Below are 21,167 nucleotides of genomic sequence, written 5' to 3'. Positions count from 1 at the left end.
TTTTATACTTTGTGTGCACTATACTAATATATATATATATATAGTTATTCCATGACTTTCACCACCTCAGTGTACAAAACCATTGACTGAATGGGATATCTTTTCACATCTCCAGCAAGGAAGAAATTTTGTGCTGGAAATGTCTAGTTTTTTTCTGGTGGAGCTGATACCAATTAAGAGCCCTACATTTTGTTAAACAGTTCTCCCTCAACTCCATTTTAAATTGTGATGGCTCAATGAGGTTTCTCCATTCTGTTGATGTTACTCTTATTTCCCTGCGATATCTGCTAGTAAAGATCATCTTCCTGCCCCTGCTTGTAATAACTGGTGAGTTGTCTTTTTGGGCCCCAAGTCACAATGGTAGTCTGGAGAATGAATTGGCTGAATATTCAGTTAGAGAAGCAGTTACTCAACATTCACTTTCACAGCCCCAGATTCAGATAAAATCTTTATTCACTCGGAGATGGAAAATCTAGTGGCCTCCTCCTCCTCATTCCAGAAGGAATCCACCATCCTCCTCATCAGTAAGGCCACAGTCACACACACAGTTTTGTGTTATATAATGAGCTATCCCCCCACATTGTTGTAACAGATCCTTAAACAGCAGCTCACATCCTGGTGGAATGCTCGCTCATTCTGGCTCTCCATGGCAAGCTGGGTCTTCTGGATCTTGAACTTCTGATGTTGACAGATGACATACGATCAGTTGAACTGGTACTTTTATTCCAAAAAAAAGTTGTTTTTATTATCAAATATAACACTATAAAATACTTTCAGGATGGGGCAGTCTGGTTGGAGTTGGGAAAGTTTCCAACTTGTGCTGTGCCTAGGCCCGCTCTCCATTATCTCCTCTGTCAGGTGCATTGGTCACCCCTCTTTTGCTCTGTTTGAATTTGTTTTAGATGAAGTTAGCCCCTTTTTTCTGCCACATCTTGTCTTACTTAGTGGGGAGCCCCTGACGTATAGCACTCTGAAGTAGAGACCTTACAGCTTCCTCATCCTCAATACTAAATAATGAAAGAACAGTTGAGCAGGTTTTCTTACTTCCTCAGGAGACTTAGTTATGTTACCATCTTTAAAACTTCCACAATAATGAATTGGGAGTGGAATGGCCATGGGAAGGATGTCCTTTCTGCACATTGAGCCTCAGGAGACACTAGACTGACTGCTCTTCCACTACTGACTTTATTATTTTTTCACTTTATTTTACTGTTTCTGGTCCTACTGATGTTCATTGGAATTTTAGTCTTTTCACTTTTGCTGTTACTGATCTGTCAATTAGAAGGATTTGTCTTGTCTTGTCTTGCATCAGGGTGGCATGGCTGTCAGGTACAGGTTAGGTGCCTCTTGTTGCCAACAAGACTTTGGAAAGCCCTTGTCTGCCATCTGACCTGTAGACTGGCAAAACTCAACTACGTTTACCTCTTTTTGTAAATTATGTCTGGCATCAGTACTTTTGTCAGTGCTGCAGTTTGACCCCTCTTATGTTACCACAATTGATCAAAATCATTCTGACATCACACACCATGTGGACTACCCCCTTGAAAGAGGGATGATAACATTACTGTTCACTCCCATAACACTCTTCTTCCAACCAACAAACACTGTGTTTTCTGGTGTCACACTAAGCCAGAATGTATATAGTTAGCAAGCCGCCAAACCCTTGCTATTCCATCTAACAATCGTGCATGGGAAGACACTGTCAATAAGCGTCTTTATTTACATAATATATTTCTAGTTTCCTTGCTTAAGAATGCTTTACATTATTTTTAAAAAGTTTGGACCTTTGGTTGTTACAGAATTCCAGCACATTGCCACATAATTGCACATTTCAGATTCCTTTTGCAAGGACGTGTACACTTAGTACAGCTACAGAATAATTCTGTTGTCAGAACTGATAGTATTGTTTCCCATTTTACTCAGATATATGACGCTGGAGACTTCTCGGTGCTGTGTTCGGTTATAGCTTCACGTGGCGAGCGCTGGATGGGTGGTGAATTTCTTGCAGCTGATCGTGTCTTGGTTTGGAGTGATGAAGGGAAAGCATACATGTACAAACTACCAGCCAAGTAAGTTTAGTAGTAACAGATTCCATAAATAATTTTTTTTTTAGTTATATAGACTTTGACTAAAAAATAAAGGAATGGATAAATGTGAGCAGTGTTTTCTCAAATGAAAACTGGCATGTAAATTTTGAAGATAGCTGAACAATCCTTTTACTTTTTAGTCACCTGAATAGTACTTTATTTACTGGCACATTTCACATTTAATGCACTGCCTACATATATAAAGTTCGTGAACACTTATTTGCAACCTCCTGAATTGCAAATAGCTCACATGGCTTGTACTCGGAGGTATGCGCTCTTACTGTGATTCTCAGCTATGTATGTTGTAATATGCTGTAGTATTTATTTTTAAAATAACTAGTAGATGGAATGTGTTGCCAGTACTTACCTATTGGAGACTAAATTTCAGTACTGCCAAGAAATAAACATAAAAATACGCCACTGTCCTAGCCCTAGGAACTAAGCATCTTTCTTGGGGAGAAAGTAGGGACAGGTTACTCACTCTAGGATGAAGGTGATTCGCTTGTTGTGAAGATGAGACAAATCTTTCTCTCTCCTCTGCCACATGGCATGTGTGTTATCCTTGGGCCTGAGTGACTTGACCACCTTTCTTGTGTTCTTCTACCTACCCATCTTTCCTCCCTGAGGAAGAAACACACAGTTCCAAAGACTAGGCTAGTTTTTTTTGTCTTATGTCCAGCTGTGAATTACATTAAGTATTTGAGCAGTTTGATTTTTGGCTTTTAATGGTACGTGCTTCCAGGTTTTGCTAACTTGGATCAAAGGAATTTAAGAATTTACAAGTGTGTCCTAGCACATAGTTTCGATGCTGAAGATTGGGTAAGAATGAACTACTGTTTTTGCAGCATACAAGGAAGGTTAGAAACTGTACATGCAACTCTCAGTGAAAGCACAGTCATAAACAGTTGTCTGTCTGGTCTTAAAAAGTAGTACTCATGGAAGGTAAAACCTAACTGGTGACTTACAAAAGGATAAATACGTAAGCAGCCACCAAGTTAAAATAGTCTGTGACTTCATGCTCAGCAATAATATTTTGCTAACATCCTTCTTGAATTCATGTTATCAGATCACTTTTATTTAGGTAAAGTGGCTTCTAATGTGATGTTCTATGGTACTCCAAAATTGTGGAGGCATATTCTTCCGTTTAGGAGCATTGTATAACAACCACACCTTAATATTTAGTGAAGCATAGCTAGCATTGTTAGAAGTTAAAACGTTTTCTATAGGAAGTTTCTTTTCCTTTTGATTATGAATTAGTGTTACATATATCAACATGCATCACATTGATACCTGATTTGACCCACAATGAGCACTCCTTGCATTATAGGTGGAATTGCCTTTTAATGCCTTACCATAGAAAGGCCATATATCCCTCTTCCTGTATGTTCCTTAAAAGTCAGAAATATTACCACACCACATTGAGAGACAAATGGAATGTATTTTGTGGCGAGTGTGGATTAGCAGTGCACAAACTAATAATAAAATGTTTAGGTTCACTAGTTTGTGAAAATTGCTGGGAGAATTGTTGTCTGTAGTTAGTATTGTTGGAACATATATTGGTGGAAGACAGAAAAGATACAGGAGCTAAGAGTAAAGGACTCCTTTCATGTGTGGAAGCAAGAAAGATGTATCCAGCTCTTTAGTCTCCAGCAAAGCCAGCTCTGCTGCAGATGAAGTGTACAAGAAAATTAAAATAATCAGAAATGGTACACATTTCACTGGGACATTCAAATCCCACTCTCTCCACAGGACACCTTAAGTTTCAGAGCATAAGGAATGCATTGTGCACCTGATTTAGTGAACTATCTTGCATGCATACTGTGTAAGGTTGCTCAGTTTTCCTGAAAATATACAAATATCTTTGGTATTTAGATTATATTGTCACAAATTGTCAAAACCACTTTCCAGGCTGCTTTTATTTGACAACATTGTATGTGCCAGTCTACAATGATAGTTGTAAGCAAGGTGACAATTTGGGCTGCACAGATTGTGTTCTTGAGATCTACTTGCAGAAGTGCTCTGCACAGTCTTCAACATTGGAAAGTCTGTCAGAATACTTACACCAGTTCCCAAGCATAGTAATTGGTCCAAGGATCAGCAAAAGCTCAAAAGCCAGTGTCCAAATACTTTTTGTGCTATAAATAGGTGACTTAGTTTTATTGTGTGTGACACCAGATACTTAACTTGTAACCTATTTTATTCTTTTCATGAAACTTAAGTATTAAATAGTCTTAAATTTGAAGCCTATGTTCTTGTTAGCACAGTTATTTGACTTACAAATGTCCTCCAAAGCCAAAATATCTTGGTACTTCAATGCTTTTTACGTGGGCTATATGGGAAGTAGCTATATTTACTGTCCATTCAGCACTGACTCTGAGTACTGCTTCTGCTTAAGTGTTCCATTGAACACAGTGCCAAGGTATTGAAATGTTCTGTAGTGAGGAGATATAGTCAGCTTTGTGGTCTTACAACCCCATAACATTTCCTGTCTTCATTGAAATGGTTGGGTAATAACTAGCTAATGCTTAAACTATTCATTAAACAAGTAGAGAATTCTTTTATCAAACTGAACACTTCAGCTTCCAAACTTCAACAGATTCACGAGGGATAGTGTGTGTTGTTTGTCCTATCTTTGTGAAAATCTTATTTTGCGTAGAAACTCCTGAGAATCTTCAAAACAAAACTGAGATAAGGGAACCACTCACCTGCAGCTGATGTATTTATTGAGCTCAGATTCTCTTAACAGCATAGAAAATTTCATGACCTTTTGAATGAACTTACCGCTCTCTTCCAGCATGTGCAGGTGGTTGAACCCTTGCGTATGTAACCCCCCCCCCCCCCTCCCCCCCACACGGCTACGCGTTGTTGGTCTGTGCTCGATGTTAACTAATTGCAGGTGAATGGTTGTCTTTTGTCCTTTCTTTCCATCCTGTAATTTCCATTATTATTTCTTCTGAACATAAGTTAATTCTGTATCAGTGTTCAGCTGTTCCTGTACTTAATGAAATTGGTGAATGACAATATTGAAGGAGAATTATACTTTCCATAAGGCTCCTATACTTAGCAATACAGAATTATTCATTAATGTTCTCTCTCTCTCTCTTTCTCTCTCTCTCTCTCTCTCTCTCTCTCTCTCTCTCTCTCTTATTTCTTCAGAAGATATTTCAATTGCCCAGCAGTACATTTTATGAAACATGTTCATTAGTATCCTCAAAGTAGTTGTCTGATGCTTTCAATGGTGAATTGGCAAATTAATATCACAGTGATGGCGATATTCTCTGTAGTAGTCTCAGGATATTTGTGATTGTTAGAGGAAGCTCCTGTGTGCAGAACACTTTGAGACAGCATTGTTATTCTGTAGCAGTGCTGCTACTTTGGTGTGTCCATTTGGTGCAACACACATCCAGATAAGGCGACAAATTGCAAAAAGTATGTTGCACTGCCTATACCAAATCAACCTTTCACCACTCTCTGTGGTGTAGTATTCTTATGGCCCAGGTGTTTCTTGGAAAAAGTGTTGGTTGGAAATATGGAAATATTTCACTAATACGTGTCTGCATGATGTATGCACTATAGTTTCACTTTTGGAGTTTATAATTGCAATCAGATGCTTTTTGTCTGGCTAACATAATACGAGAAAGAAAAGTGTAAAAGAAGCTGAGCTCAGAAATCTTAAAATAATAAATGAACAACTTGTACAAAATTACAAGGATGTGTATAATATAAACTAATGTGAAATTGAAATGTTACATTGTTTTTATGTATCATTTTTCTTGGGTCCGAATTTGAGGTGTTTTTTTTTTTTTTTTTTTTTTTTTTTTTTTTTTTTTTTTTTTTTTTACAAATTTTGAAGTGTTTTAATTTCCCTTCCTTTCCACTTTCAGATGTGTTGTACTTGCAATTTGCTTTGTCAGTATTTAGATGCTAACTGTTTATTGAGACACTTTATATTCCTTTCCTGTTTAAACGATACCAATGGAAAATTACTATAAGTTAGGAGATTTGTTTCATGTAAGTGAATAAAAACATGAACTATGATCTCAGTTGTTCAGTGGAGGACTATATTGTTCAAGCTTTGTAATTCAAGAATGTCAGAATTTTGAAAGGCATTTCATCCACTAACCTGTTAGGCAGCCCTGTTTGTATATGTTAAATATTCGCAGGGAAACACAGATATTAATCACATCATTTATTTTCTAGAATGAATTTTCATTCTGCAGGAAATTGTGCACTGAATTGAAACTCCCTAGTAGATTAAATCTGTGCACTGCAGCAGGACTCGAACCCAGAATCTTCACCTTTCCTGAGCAAATGCTCTGTTGATTGTTATCCAGACACAACTGTTGACCTGGCACATAGTTTTAATCTACTAGGAAGTTTCAAATCAGTGCACACACAGATGAAGTGTGTAAATTCATTCTGGAAACAGTCCCCTAGGCTTTGGTTAAGCCATTTCTGTGCAGAATCCTTTCCTGCAGGAGTTTTAGTCCCAAAAGGCATGCAATAGAACTTCTGTTCTAAAGTTTGGAAATTAGGAGAGAGGTCGTGGTGGAAGTAGAGTTGTGGGTGTGTCAAGAGTCGTGGCCGGATAGCTCAGTCAGTAGAACATATACATGTGAAAGATTAATGTTCCAGGTTGAAGTCACAGTCTGGCATACAGTTTTAATCTGTGAGGAAGTTTCATAAACTTTGTTTCTGCTATTATATGTATGTTTGTATGTTACAGTTTGTGGATGGAATTCGACTCGGATTTAGTGAAAGGATTGGAGTTAAGACCTCAGCTTCACCGCTCTGTTTCTCACTGTTTCCCTGAATCACTTCAGGCATTTATCACAATGGTTCCATTAAGAAAGACCAGCAATTTTTTTTTTTATTTATTTTACTGTCCGTATTTGTCATTGGGAAATCAAACTTCCTTGATGCCTAGTCAGCCAGTCTTCTCCAGTTTTGAATTTCACATTCACCTTTCTCCTCCTGTCTGTATTTTTTTCAGCTCAGTGTGCTTTCACACACGTTCTACACCTTTCATTCTGTATATCTCATGGATCTACATTAAAGAAAGAAGGAAAAAAAGTGATGGTATCAGCTGTCAACAATACATGTGGAACTTCCTGGCAGATTAACACAGTTCATGTAAATAAACCATGGGCAACTTTATTTCTTACACCTTTTTTTGAAAGTCTAATGTAGTATGTCTGTCATGAAGCCATGTCATCTTATTCATACTTTACAACACTTTTACTTTTTCGCCTTTCGAATCACACACAGTAAAATTTTTTTTCACAACAGGAGGAACCAATCGATGATAGTTTTGACAAGACTGCACAGTTATACACCTTAAGGTGCCAGCTTTGTCACCCCAAAGCTGTTCACCCTAGATCCCCTTCATACACCAGATATTGTCCTCAGAAGGCAAAAAAGATAAATTCATCTACCATCCAGTAATACATTTTTTTTTAGGTACCCTTATGTGGATTGTCAGAATGGCACTCTTAAGGTCTGGGGTTCAATGCAAGTTGTATGACAATTTTAATTTTGTCATTGTTGAAATACGTTGATATACAACCAAAATTAAGGAAGAAGACTGCTGAATTTAGGTTAGATGCTGGTTTATGAATACAGAAATAACGTGTGAAAAACTAATATTGCAAATGTATCACAAGTTTACCTTGATATTTATTAAAAATTAAATGCCATTGTGGTAAGATGCCCTTCATATGATGGCCATGGTACAAGAAAAAATTATCTTACCAATATTTCTATGATTATCATTTAAAAAATTATAAATTGTAGCATCATAAAGAAATTCACCAGCTGCATCTTAAGTATGAAATCAATGTACTTTACCTCTTTGTTGCGTGTTTAGTAGCCAGTGTACTGAATGCGGCTATCAGAAGTAGGTGAAGAGTGAAGAAAAAGGGATAAAGAAAATAAAATTAACTTTGGACTGGGGTTGCATCTACACCTCTCTTTCTACTTGATTGGAACCTTAAACTCTAAGCTATCATGTTGTTTTACCAACCAAAGCCATTTTAATGGCTCGTATCATCTGGTTCACTTTTCAACAATGTTATCTCTAGAACATAGGCCCACTGTGGTGAATGGTTTTAGAATGAGATAGCTGGCTCATTAAACATCACTGTTCAGTCCCCGTCCCCAACACAGTCCAACCTCTAGTCAGTTTTATCCTCGAAGTCAGTTCTGTGCAACATAAACTGTGATTTTTAAAATGTCCAGGGTGAGAGGTAATGTTGTATACATAAAACTATTCCCTAATGATTTGTCTCCAACTGTGGGACATATCTTCAGAAGCAAAATAGTAATTGCATCTTTGTCTCGAAGAGCCCTTAAATTTATATAGCTTCATATAGGGCACCAGACATAGATAATCGTGCCGTCAGCATCATGTGATGAATGTTGATGCCTTCTTCACAGCTATATAAATTCTATTGCCCCTTGAGCATTAGATGCAGTTGATCTTTCCCCTCCGAAGATGTCTCTTGCAGTCGGAGGTGAAACATTAAGGAATAATTTTTTTATGCTGGTGACCCAAAACATTATGACCACATGCTTAATAGCTTGTCTGTCTGTTTGCATCACTGTTTCTGTGTATTGGGGCTCTGACAACTCATTCATAGGCTCTTTGAGATATGTGACATTCTCTACACTGTGGTCATGTAATTCACATAAGTAATGGATCACTGATTTCTGTATGTGGTGATGGTTCGTGCTAGTTACAGAGATGGGTTCCATAGGGCTTACGTCAGGTGAATTCAGTCATGGAGACATCAGTGTGAGTTCACTATAACGCTCCTCAAACCACTGTAGCACGGTTCTGGTTCAGAAACAAGCACAATTATACTGCTGAAAGACGATTTTGCCGTAGGGAAGATATAAAGTGTGAAGGGATGCAGGTGGTTCAGAGGTCAATGTGTCTTTGATTACTATTATAAGTCCCATGCAAGTGAGAATGTTTCCCATAGCATAATACTGCTCCCACCAGCCTGTGTCCGTAACGTGCTGCATGTTTTGAGCCACCTTGATGGTGGCATTTGTGGAGACAACCATTGACTTAGTGTAGCAAAACTGGGATTCCCCCAAAGAGCTGACAAGTTCCCATTGGTTTACGCGAGAATCCTGATGGTCCTGTGCCCACTGCAATCATAATTGGTGATGTCGTTGGGTCAACATGTGAGCGCAGGTGGGTGTGCTGTTGAGCTTCATGTTCGTCAATTTACGATGAACAATGTGCTCTGAAACACTTGCGCATGCACCAGTGTTGTGCTCTTTCAGCAGTGCCACAGATCACCATGAATTCTGCTTTGCACAGCAGACAAGCCTCTGAACCCCACATTCTGTAAAGTCTGGAACATCCAACCATTTAGCACCTAGTGGTAGTTTCACTGTCCTAGTCGGTCTTGTCGTAGATGGCCATGACAGCAACATGTGCACATTCAACTAGCTTTGCTGTTTTTGAGATACTCATAGGCTCTGTGCAGTAATAATCTGCTCTTTGTCAAAGTTGCTCACTTGAATGGATTTTCCCATTTGCAGCCTATATCTTTGCTAGGGTGATCCCTCGTCCATGTGCGATCCACTTATTGTTACCATGTTATGTGCCCGCTATGTTACTAGGCTGCATCCAACATCGCGTGGCCAGGAGCCATAACATTTTGTCTGCTCAGTGTATATTGACCATGTTCTCTCAGGTTGGGAGTTTCAAAAGTAGTAAACACTGGCTGTAAAAGCTCTCATTGTACAACCTGTGAAGTTGTCATAAAGTAGGTATGTCGTTATATTCTTCATAGTGTTGCAGCAGTTTCTGCCTAGTAACACATTATTCATCTTGTCACTGACAATTTTATTCTTTGCACTTAAGTTTTTTAAATAGTAAATACTTCATTTCCTCTCATTTCGGCATCATGTCCCTTCTGCTGCAAATTTCCACATTAATGCAGCTTCAACATTTTGTCCACATGTGCTATTGCCTTTTCCATCTGCGCTGTGACTTCTTTCCACATTCCATCACCAATAAGTTTAATTTTGCTAATGGCAAGCCACTGTAGGTGCCCTTGAAACCATTTTCTGTCGTCACTTTCTTTAATTGTTCAGGCAATGATGCACACTACTTTGTAATAGAGCATTGATGTACCTAGTCATGTAACTATGTTAGTGCCCACAGTTTCCAGGCTTGCTTTGTTTTGCTGACTAATACTTCACTAGTAACTTAAATTATTCTTATAAAATATTTGTTTTATAATTTTCTTCTAGCAAAGGGATTTCGTAATTTTGTACACTATCTGTAGGCACTGGTTGTGTTTCTGTTCTGTGCACAATAATTGTCAGGTTATTGTGTTCAGTAACTCATTTGTGTCATTTTTCCTGAAATGACATTTGCTGTTGTTACAATGAATACTCTTTAGTTATCATCCTAAGTTTATGCAACTTTGTTTCTTCATGAGTGAGGAAAACAGGTTTGGTTGGGGAAGGTTGGAGAGGAGGGACAGCTTTCTGAGAAGCAAAGGTGAAAGGAACCGACCTGCTTTGAAGACAAGAGGATACTTTTGAGAGTTTCTATCAACAGTACTTCAAATTCCACTTCTTGAAGACAGACTGGCTAACTGTTCTGTCTCCTTGTACTTTGTTTTCTCATTTGAATTTTCCTATGACATATAAATCTTTCTCTCCTTTTCATTTTACTTACATACAGCTGGTATCATTCTAATCAATCATTTTCCTGCCCCCCCCCCCCTCCTCCCCCATTTTTTAAATGGGGGAGAGCTTAGATCCATAAAGAAACTGGTAGGGTTGTCAGCATTATTAGAAACTTTCTGTCAATTGGGATAGAGTAAATGCTGTAATATGAAAGAACACCTTGACAGTATGCTTAAATATTATTTTTTATCTAAGAACAGTTTCAGGCTATGATACTAATTTTATAAAGCTTAAATATTAAGGTTTAGGCTTAAAATTGCATTTTCAGTTCTAAATTAATTCCTCAGTTTGGTGTTCATAACCCACTGATTTATTACTGACATAGATATTGCACAGATGGCTGTATCTCAGCTGAAAACACACTCAACATCTTCCATACACTTCAGTGATTTACAGAGTATAAATGAAGAGATGCATCTTTGTCAGTAATGAGCGCAGAAAAACTACTGGAAGCACTAGTATATTGGCTTGTATTCCAAGCCTAAAAGAACCTCTGCATAGTGATAACAAGTAGAAATTTTAAAATATTGTGAGGAATAAAAGCTATCAACCTGATGAAGGCCACATACCTGCATTTTTTTTTTTTTTATTGAAGTTAACGTTAAGTATAAGTCTACACTTGAAGATGCAGAAAGTATAATTATACAACCAAGCACTCCATATTCGGAGAAAACCAAAATGAAAACTGTAGCCTGACTAACAAGGCCAAAGCCAAAAAAATAATAAAAAAAGTTGTCAGAAGAGAGATGTTTAGACACTGTAGGAAAATTATTAGTCCATGGAGGATTCCACATTTGAGAAGAAATAGATAATAAAAAGGTCATTCATCCTGTTCAACTCTCTGCCCCCCGCCCCCCTCTTTTCTTAAGACCCCAAAACCACTGTGTGACTAGGACTGTTGATATTTAAAACTATTTGGAATTCGCTACATTGATATTAATAAAAAGAAAATCATTATTGATCCTCGATATGTTGAAGAAAATTATTGATATATTGATGTACCATCAAATAGAAATATTGGCTGGACATTCAAAATACACTGCCAGTTTTAGAACTTAAGTACTGATGTATTATTAGATATTTTGTACAGCAACAACCTAGCAGCCTGCTTATCCCACTTAGATCAAGAATTGAAAGAAAAATGGACATTCACGCTTGCCGATAACCACTTTTCTAGCAATGGTAACTGCAGGTAAGTGGCACAGTAAAAGGTGCCCGTTGTTAGATTTTGTCACGTACTGGATTTGACTGGAACATTTTATGTTGACTTCCCTGTTTTTTTTTAATTTCTGCAAATGCCAGTGACCTAGCAGCTGTAGTGGCAGAATTGCATGGTGAAGTTAAATGTTTGTGTCTGTTGGTAGCATTGAGTGCTGATTGTGTGAGAATTTCCCCTCACACATCTGTGCCCACCGCAAAGACCGATCTGGTCATTTAGATTTTTGTTCATCAGATTCAGCAACAGTTTCTGATGAATGCCGATGCGAAGAAATAGCACACTACTTGCATTAAAAATGGTTTTTAACGCAATTAGTGTGCTATTTCTTCACATTGGCTATTTTGTCATTCCATTCACACAGTCAACTCCCCCTCCCCAGTGCAATTGGACTACTTCTTTGTGCCATCTATACTTGCTTCACATGTTGTGTGGGGAGGGGGCAGGGAGGGGGGGGGGGAGGGGGGGAGAGAGAGAGAGAGAGAGAGAGAGAGAGAGAGAGAGAGAGAGAGAGAGAGAGAGAGAGAGAGAGAGAGAGGGGGGGGTGTTCAAAGTTCAAAAAGTAATTACTCCTACACACTATGAAAGTAAAATTATGTTCTTTTGAAAGTCTAGAATAACTTCAAATGTTTATCAAAAATTGTGAAAAAAGTATAAGGTGTACAACTTTGCTTCTGCGTTTTTTCCCAAACATTTGAGGCTTTATGAAACAAATTGGTTACATATGTATCATTCAAAGTATTTTCCATGGCTGGCCACTACTTTCTCCGATCTTACGGGCAGTGTACAAATCCCGCATAGAAAAAATTGTGCATCTTTTTAAGCGATCCACAAATTGATTCAATTTGTGACTTCTTAGTCAGAGGTAGCAATGTCTGGAGAATACAGCGGGTGAGGTAGGACTTCCCATTTTAACGTTTCCAAGTACGTTTTGACCTCTTTTTGCAACGTGGGGTCGAGCGTTGTCGTGCTGCAGAATCACTTTATTGTGCCTCTTGCTGTATTGCGGCAGTTTGTCTTTTAATGATCAGCACAAATGCATTAATTGCATTCGATAACAAGCACTGATGATGTTTCACTTGGCCTTAACACCTCATAGTACATGATGTTGAGCTGGTCCCATCAAATGCAGAGCATGATCATGGAACCGTGAATATTCACTTTGGCCGTCGATGTGGAAGTATGGCTGGGATCCATCCCCATGATTTTTTGCGTTTTAGGGTTATCGTAATGAACCAATCATTTGTCCCCGGTCACAATGCGATGCAGAAATCCCTTCTGTTTTTGCCTCTGAAGTGACTGTTCACAAACACTGCTCAATGTCTCTTGGTTTCAGCTCACAGAGGACCCAAGTTCCTTCTTTCTGAATCGTGCCCCATTGCCTTGAGACGTTTTGAAATGGCTTCCTGTGTTACTCCCACTAATTGTGCCAATTCTTCTTCACGTTGACATGAGTCTTCAATCAGCAATGTCTCCAATTCTGCATCTTCGAAAAAAAATTTTCTTTCATCATTATGTCAGTCTGCAATGTTAAAATCACTGTTCTTGAAGCATTGAAACCATTCGCAACATGTTCTTTCACTAATAGTGCCATTACCATACGTACTTCAGAGCATTCGATGAGACTAGGCTGCTGTTTTCTTTATATTGAAACAAAACAGTAACACCTCCTGAACTAATGTTTGAATGAGGTTATGTTGACCAAGGTCCAAGGTAACTACCTAATGTCTGCGATCTGTTTATTTCGACTCCTACTTACCGTTGTTGCCACCTATTGGCAAATGGTGGAAACAAAGTTGTACACCTTGTAATATAATATAAAATAAAAATATCAGCACTTGATATTGGCATTTTTATAACAATATACCAGTGAAAAAATATTGCTGATATATATCAATATTTTTGGATAAAATATTGGTGTATCGATATTTTATCAGCAGCCCTAGTGTGAACTATCAATCAACACGGAATAATACCTTCATTGCTTGAGTCACAAAGGTAGTAGGGCAATTTTATTTATTTATTTATTTATTCTCTCTCTCTCTCTCTCTCTCTCTCTCTCTCTCTCTCTCTCTCAGGCAGTTTGGTACTCTGATAGTTCTCACAGAACTTCAACAAAGATGAAAATTGGGCTGCAGCTACACTTTTAATACTTTTAGTGGCAAAGAAAGTAAACTATCCTGTTCATGTTGGGTAAGAGAGCAGATTAGGTGGTGGGATGATTTTTGGAGCATGCAACAATCTCATTGTAGGGCTTGCGACGGAAAATCCACAACAATATTGAAATTTTACAAGCCTGATATCAATTAACGTGCAAGAAATCCTCTTTATAACTGAACCCAGAATTGCCAATTTAGATACAATTATGTGTAAATCTGTTGGTGTTAAAGACAGACTGCATGTGACACTAATATTTCTAGCATTAGCTGCATTTAATCTCTCTAATTTTTGGTAATGTAATTATGAAATATTACAGCAATTTCATCTTGATACCCAGTGACATTAAATAGCCAAACAGGGCTGATATCTGATAAATGAAGCATTTCCATAAAAAGATTTGAACATTTTTACTTGAATTGAGAGAAGGAACCTCTCATTTCCTGAAGATTGGTTCTTCAACACCCAATATAATATAATTAATAAATACCATGTTGTATAAAATTATAGATACAACTGTATTATTTGAAGCTAGATGACAATTTCCTCAGTTCGAAAATGATTACTTCCAAACATAATTTCATTTGTTTCTCTCTGTTAATTAATCCATGTAAAACTACTTTGCCTGATTCCTTGAATTATGGGTGTTCTGGTAAATTTCTTCACTGGAGCTGTTAAAAACTGTAGCCACTTCGGCCTACAAACTTCGCCTCTTATCTCAGTTCTTGTAGTCCAGTGATTATTCATTCCATCCTTTCCTCATACAAACTGATTATATGCAAACTTCGTCCCGAGTCCACTTTGTTTGTTTTCTTCAATACCTTTTTTTGCTGACACATCACTGACATTCACTCACAATGTATGTCCATGGCAACAGTGGTCTCCACTGTCCCGACAATCCTTCTATACTCTATAGAGTGACACATCAGTGCCGATGTGGCACAGTGGATAGCTTGCTATCTTTCATTCTTTTATATTGGTCTGTGATTGAGTCTCCTTAGGGACAGTTCTTTTACTTTTGTTTGTTATTTCTGTATAATATGTCTATGATGTTTTTATATGTTATTTGCTACATAGCATTTTTTGAGTCTAGAACTTTTAAAATAGGCTAACTGCATATACTGTTCATTTAAGAGGTAAAACAGGCAATTCCTTCACTAAGAAACATTCCATAGCCATATATTATGGCTCAAAACATGAGTTTCTTGGATACTTCTATTTAATGTGGGGATGAATATGGTAAAATATATTACCACGATAAGGTTATGCACAAACTATGAAATATGGCACAGATCAGGGATGCAAAATGGCTGCTCAGCACTCTGAATACTCTCAACCCTCCTGACACTGCTGGTATAGTTTTTCTTGTCAGAGAGCTACAGTGAGCATCTGTCAAGAGATGGATGTTGCCGTCTATATGAGAGGTCTAAACTTGCAGAGTGCGGCTCTTGGACACTGTCAGTAGCATTTTGCAGCTGTATAGCAAAAGTAGAACATAAAAAAGAAAATAAAACTCCAGGCATGATTTGGCACAGAGTTTTTATAAAAGAAACTTTTTTCAACAAAAAAATGGTTTATAGGCTTTTGGTGTTAATCTTGCAAAATGTGTATGGCTTAAGAAGGCTCTTGTTAGCCTTAGGTACAATGAGTCAATATTTAGAACCCATAGGTATCACAATTTGTATTTGATATATGTGAGGAAGCGGAACCAGGGATTAATGTACAAATAGAGATGGCAGATTGAGTGGTCTGAATTAAAGTAATGACAGATACACACTTACTGCTTGTTTTAATGGGGTACAAATATAGGGTATACAAAGGAAACTGATGGTGTACTTGATACTTCGATGTTTGGAAATAGACGTTTGATGATACATTAGCTAAGCAAAGCCAACGTAACTGCAGTATACATAGAACGAATAAATGTGAACATCTTAAATTATATCATCAGTTTGTTTCCTTGAAAGCATTGTTTTGGGGGACAATACTGGTAGGTGGAAAGTATTCACCAGCATACAGTATTGGAACTAAGCTTGAGACTAATCATGTGATAACAGAATACTTCAAAAAGTTACCATTAACACCCGTGTTAGACACATGTACCATGTTAAACCACAGGTAACCAAAGATGATGAAATTAAAGCTCTAAAAACCACCGGATGATGATAAGAATGGAGAAAATTTCTGGAGCCCTTTTGAAATAGATGCTCCAGAGAAGAAATGAAACTTCCTTATGATCGAGAACTCTTAAGTAGGGAAACTAAATGACAATGGGACGAGAAGAAACCAAGAAATGAAACTGATGTAGTAGTATACATGCATGTATTATTTGATTTCACTGTGACCAGGACAGCTGGGTCAGACTACCGTGGTGGTGGTGGTGGTGGTGGTGGTGACGAAGGAGAAATTAAGATAATGGTTGCATGTAGACACTTCCAGATCCTCTTTAAAGAAACTACTCTTTCTCTTGTTCATGCTCTAAATAGGCATATCGAATGTACTTTCCATTATGAACTGTGCTTCTGTTCTTTCTTTTCATACTATCAATGAAGTAGTAAGTTGGAAACTCCAGCTTCTGCTTTGTGATAACCATCATCTCAGTTAATCTTTTAGATTAACTTCATTTGACTGTGTCTTATTTTTGTGTACTGTCTGAAGTGGGCATATTTCTACGGGAAGTAGGGTTTCTCATAGTGTTTGTAATTGCTGGAATGATACCCTGTACAGAGCAAGCACATCTGCAGCTGAGCTTTAATGACTTGGACATTATCGAGACATTAGACTCTTGCCTGAATTATATAACTTTTATTTTTATTTTGTAAGGTGTTTCAGCAGAATATTCCCATGCTTTTCCCCATGCACTTTGGAACAGTGAGCAAATATAGCATGGCAGCACGATCATGAATCTACTTATTACTGAAGCATGTATTAATATAATGCAACCTCTGTATTGATTAAAGAACTGGATTTGTTAATCTAATTACCGAAAGCGATGACATATCATTTCCTAAAAAGTGTACCTCAGAAAGCACTTTGCAACACGTTATTTTATAAACAATCGGCAGATGCCCTTCATTATGGTAACAACTTTTAGTTATTGATGATTGCAACATATCCTACCAGAACTATGTACTGTCCAAAAAATGTGATATACAAATAAATCTTCTGATTTTTGTATAATGAGATTAAAAATCATTCCTTTAGTTTATTTTGATTGTATAAAATACGTACAGAATTTCTATGGACATTATTCCATATGGAAAGCTTTTTTGTGGAATAGATTGTTGGAGAGTCTAGAAACTATTATCTATATAGTCAATAACTAAAATGTTAAAAGCTATGGGCTTTCAATGCAGTTACCTATGGTAGTTATCTTTTTTCATGTTTGTAGCTCATAGTTCTCATTATTAGTTTTCTTCTTTAAAAACACTCATTTATGTTCTCATGTGCTCACCTTGTTTGCTCTTTATTTTGTTTGTCTAGCTTTGTGTGGAAACAAACTCAGTTCTGTATCTAGTAAGTGATATCTGCAGTCACCAGTTAATAGAATGGTGGTAGTAAATTTTCTGATACAACTCATAATGTTGATTTGAAGTTGCTAGTATAATACACAAACAATATGTAAACCTGTACCTGCGTACTTACATCCATTTAAATTTCATTTATACTATCATGTGGTCCATTGACCTGGTTAGTCTGTGACCATGTTAGACACTCAACCATTAATAATTTCAAGAATGCTATGGCGAACTTTTAAAGCAAGGATTCGGGATGATTATTGTTACTGAATATTACATAAATATCAAACTGTGAATTTTGAAACAATAAAAAAGATTAGTTCTTTTGCAGCAAAATCCCACAGCAGCAACATTAAATAGCTTTAGCATAATGAAGTCAACCCTAATGCACAATATACAGTATGTAGTATCTACTTCATCACCATTTAAAGAAATAACGTTATTTTTATTGTCTAATCTACCATTATTAACTCTTAACTGAACTCTTTGTAAAAAATAATGTCCCAGACTGTAGTAAAGCTGATGTTACCTAATACATCATAAAAATTGCTGTTAATGGAAAATCTTGGGTGGAATTCAAACGTTATTGCCAGGAAGATAACTCAGTGTTGAGGATGCGTTGAGCAGTAGACAGGAAGGAGTAGATTATAACAACTTTTTCATTTGTTCCATGTGGTTACTTATACTGAGGTAAATACATCAAAGTGTCAAATATCTTGATACATATTTTTCAGTTGGATTATAGGCATGATATCTGATCAAAAGGACCCAGACACCTATTAGTGGGATGTGCTCGTCCTTCACCTTTGATTACTTCAACTCTGCCAAGGCACTTCCGGTGAGGGCAGCTCATGTTTCCTCAACAGCTGAAACTAGAGAAGGTAGTGATGTTTGTTGGTGGGGTCTGTAGTGAAGTTGACATTCTAACTCATCTCAAAAGGTGTTCCATAGAGGTTAGATCAAGACTCTGGGCAGGCCAGTCCCTTTCAGGAATGTTAATGCCTACAAAGCATTGCCTCACATATGCTGCCTTATGAAAGTGTGCATTGTCATACTGGTACACTCATTCTCTGAACTGTTCTTCTACTGTACACAGTACACAATGCTGTAAAATGTGTTCATATGATTCCGCATATAGCATTTTCTTAAGTGCAATGAGACGACCACACCCTAACTATAAAAAACCGCCCTCATACCGTATCAAAAGTTTCTCTATATTTTGCTTGTGCGCTACACTATAGCAAGTAATCTTCTCAAGGTAGTCGCCAAAGTGAAACCCTTCCATCAGATTGCTAAAGTCTATATCGTGATTCATCATTCCAAATGACTCATTTGTAGTTGTCCACTGTCCAGTGGTATCACTTTTTACACCATCTCAAGCCTCACTTAGCACTGATTTCAGAGTTGTGTGGTTTACAAAAAGCTGCCCAACCAGTGTACTCCATTTTTTAAATTCCCTACACACCTCTCTGTGCTAGCTGGACTTCTGATAGCACTTTTTAACTTGAGAGATTTGTTCTGCTGATGTCTTAAGATTTTTACAACCCCCTGCCTCAGTGCTCCCTTTCACTAGGTACATCAGGTCTACCTGGTCGTGGTTTAGCTGTGGTTGTTCCTATGTGTTTTCACTTCACCATCTCATCACCAACAGCCTATCTGGGCAGCTTCAGAAGAGTTGTAATGTCCCTTATTGATTTGTTACTCAGGTGTCGTTGAATGACGGGTCCACATTTGAAGTATCTGCCCTCTCCTGACTGACCCATTCTGCTGTTACTACTTCTATACTGACAGCACAACATTCCCTGCCTCCCTTCATATATTGGTGGATCTGCCTCTCGTGATGTCTTGTCAGTTCCACATATCCTACGACACCTGGGTACTTTTGATCAGATAATGTATGTATGGTATTAATATACAATGAGGTGACAACCCATTGGATAGCAATATACACGTATACAGATGGTGGTAGTGTTGCAGGAAAAGGGCAGTTTATTAGTGGAGCTGTCATTTGTACTCAGGCGATTCATGTGAAAAGGTTTGCAAGGAGATTATGGCGAATGACAGGAATCAACTGACTTGGAATGTAGAATAGTTGTGAGATCTAGATGCATGGGATGTTTAATTTCTTAAATCGTTAAGGGACTTAATATTCTGAGAGAGAGAGAGAGAGAGAGAGAGAGAGGGGGGGGGGGGAGGGAGAGAGAGAGAGAGAGAGAGAGAGAGAGAGAGAGAGAGAGAGAGAGAGAGAGAGAAAGCAGTGTTTGGTGTAAAGCTGCTAGTGCTAACAGACAGGCAGCACTGTATTAAATATCTACAGAAATCAATGTAGGATGTAAGATGAGTGTATCCTTTAGGAGAGTGCGGTGAAATTTGGCATTAGTGGGCTATGGCAGCAGACAACACATTAGCGCCTTTGCTACATCACTGCAGTGCCTCTCCTAGGCTCATGACCATATTGGTGGAATCCTAGATGACTGGAAAAGTGTTGCCTGACCAGATAAGTCAAGATTTCAGTTGGTAAGAGCTGATGGTAGGGTGCAGACTCACAAAGCCATGGACCCAGGTTTCTCAAAGGCACTGTGCAAACTGGTGGTGGCTCCATAATGGTGTGGTCTGCGTCACAGGGAGTGGACTGGATCCTCTGGTAGAACTGAACCGATGGAAATGGCTATGTATGTCTACTTGGATACTATTTGCAGCTGTTCATGAACTTGATGTTTCCAAACAACAATGTGATTTTTGTGGGTGACAAAGTGCCATGTCATGGGGTGAGAATTGTTCATGATTGGTTTGAAGAAGATTCTGGACAATTAAGTGTGTGGTTTGGCGATCTAGATTGCCTAACATTAATTCCATTGAATATTTATAAGATATAATCAAGAGGTCAGTTCGTCTACAGAACTGTGCACCGGCGGCACTTTCGCAATAATAGACTGCTATGAAGGTAGCCTGACTCAATATTTTTGCAGGAGACTTCCAACAGCTTGGTTAGTCTGTGCCACGTAGAGTTGGTGCACTGCGCTGGGCAAAAGGAGGTCCTACACGCTAGCAAGAGGTATCCCATGACACTTGTCATCTTAGTGTATGTACTGTATGAAGTAAATAAAAGTGATGCATTGAAGAAAAACAAAAGAACGTAAACCAGAAAAGTACAGCTCGTAACATAACTAACGCAAAATTACAGTTAATAGGTACACAAGTTAAACAGAGGCAATTGTTCAGCAAGGAAATTATGAAAGAGTGCGATAAGATTACATTTTTGACATAAGACTTTCAAAATTTTAGCATTTCGTCTTAGACTAACTTTTATATTTTTGTTCAGTCTTCTGGTAATGTGTGTGCAATGTGACACGTGGTAAGTTTTCATCTGTTCAAACATCCATTTATCATTCAGCAGTTTATCTTAAAGGTAAAATAGAACTCTATCTTCACCACATTAATCCCATGAAACATACTTTGTGTTGATAGGTGGCT

The 21,167-nt window shown here is 37.9% G+C and overlaps 1 protein-coding gene across 4 annotated transcripts in view; it reads left to right on the top strand.

The window, feature by feature from the left end:
* The window catches only part of LOC126299335 (WD repeat-containing protein 7), a 324,063-nt gene that overhangs the window by 23,521 nt on the left and 279,375 nt on the right, over positions 1-21,167 (top strand). For all 4 annotated transcript variants that reach the window (XM_049991168.1, XM_049991166.1, XM_049991167.1 and 1 more), the window contains exon 6: positions 1,924-2,069. In XM_049991168.1, the coding sequence (XP_049847125.1) occupies positions 1,924-2,069 (146 nt within the window). The remainder of the gene's footprint in view (positions 1-1,923; positions 2,070-21,167) is intronic.

Source organism: Schistocerca gregaria, chromosome X (assembly GCF_023897955.1).
Source record: "Schistocerca gregaria isolate iqSchGreg1 chromosome X, iqSchGreg1.2, whole genome shotgun sequence".
Lineage (NCBI taxonomy): Eukaryota > Metazoa > Arthropoda > Insecta > Orthoptera > Acrididae > Schistocerca > Schistocerca gregaria.
The sequence above is the reverse complement of the archived record's forward strand: the minus strand, read 5'-3'. Positions and strand labels throughout refer to the sequence as shown.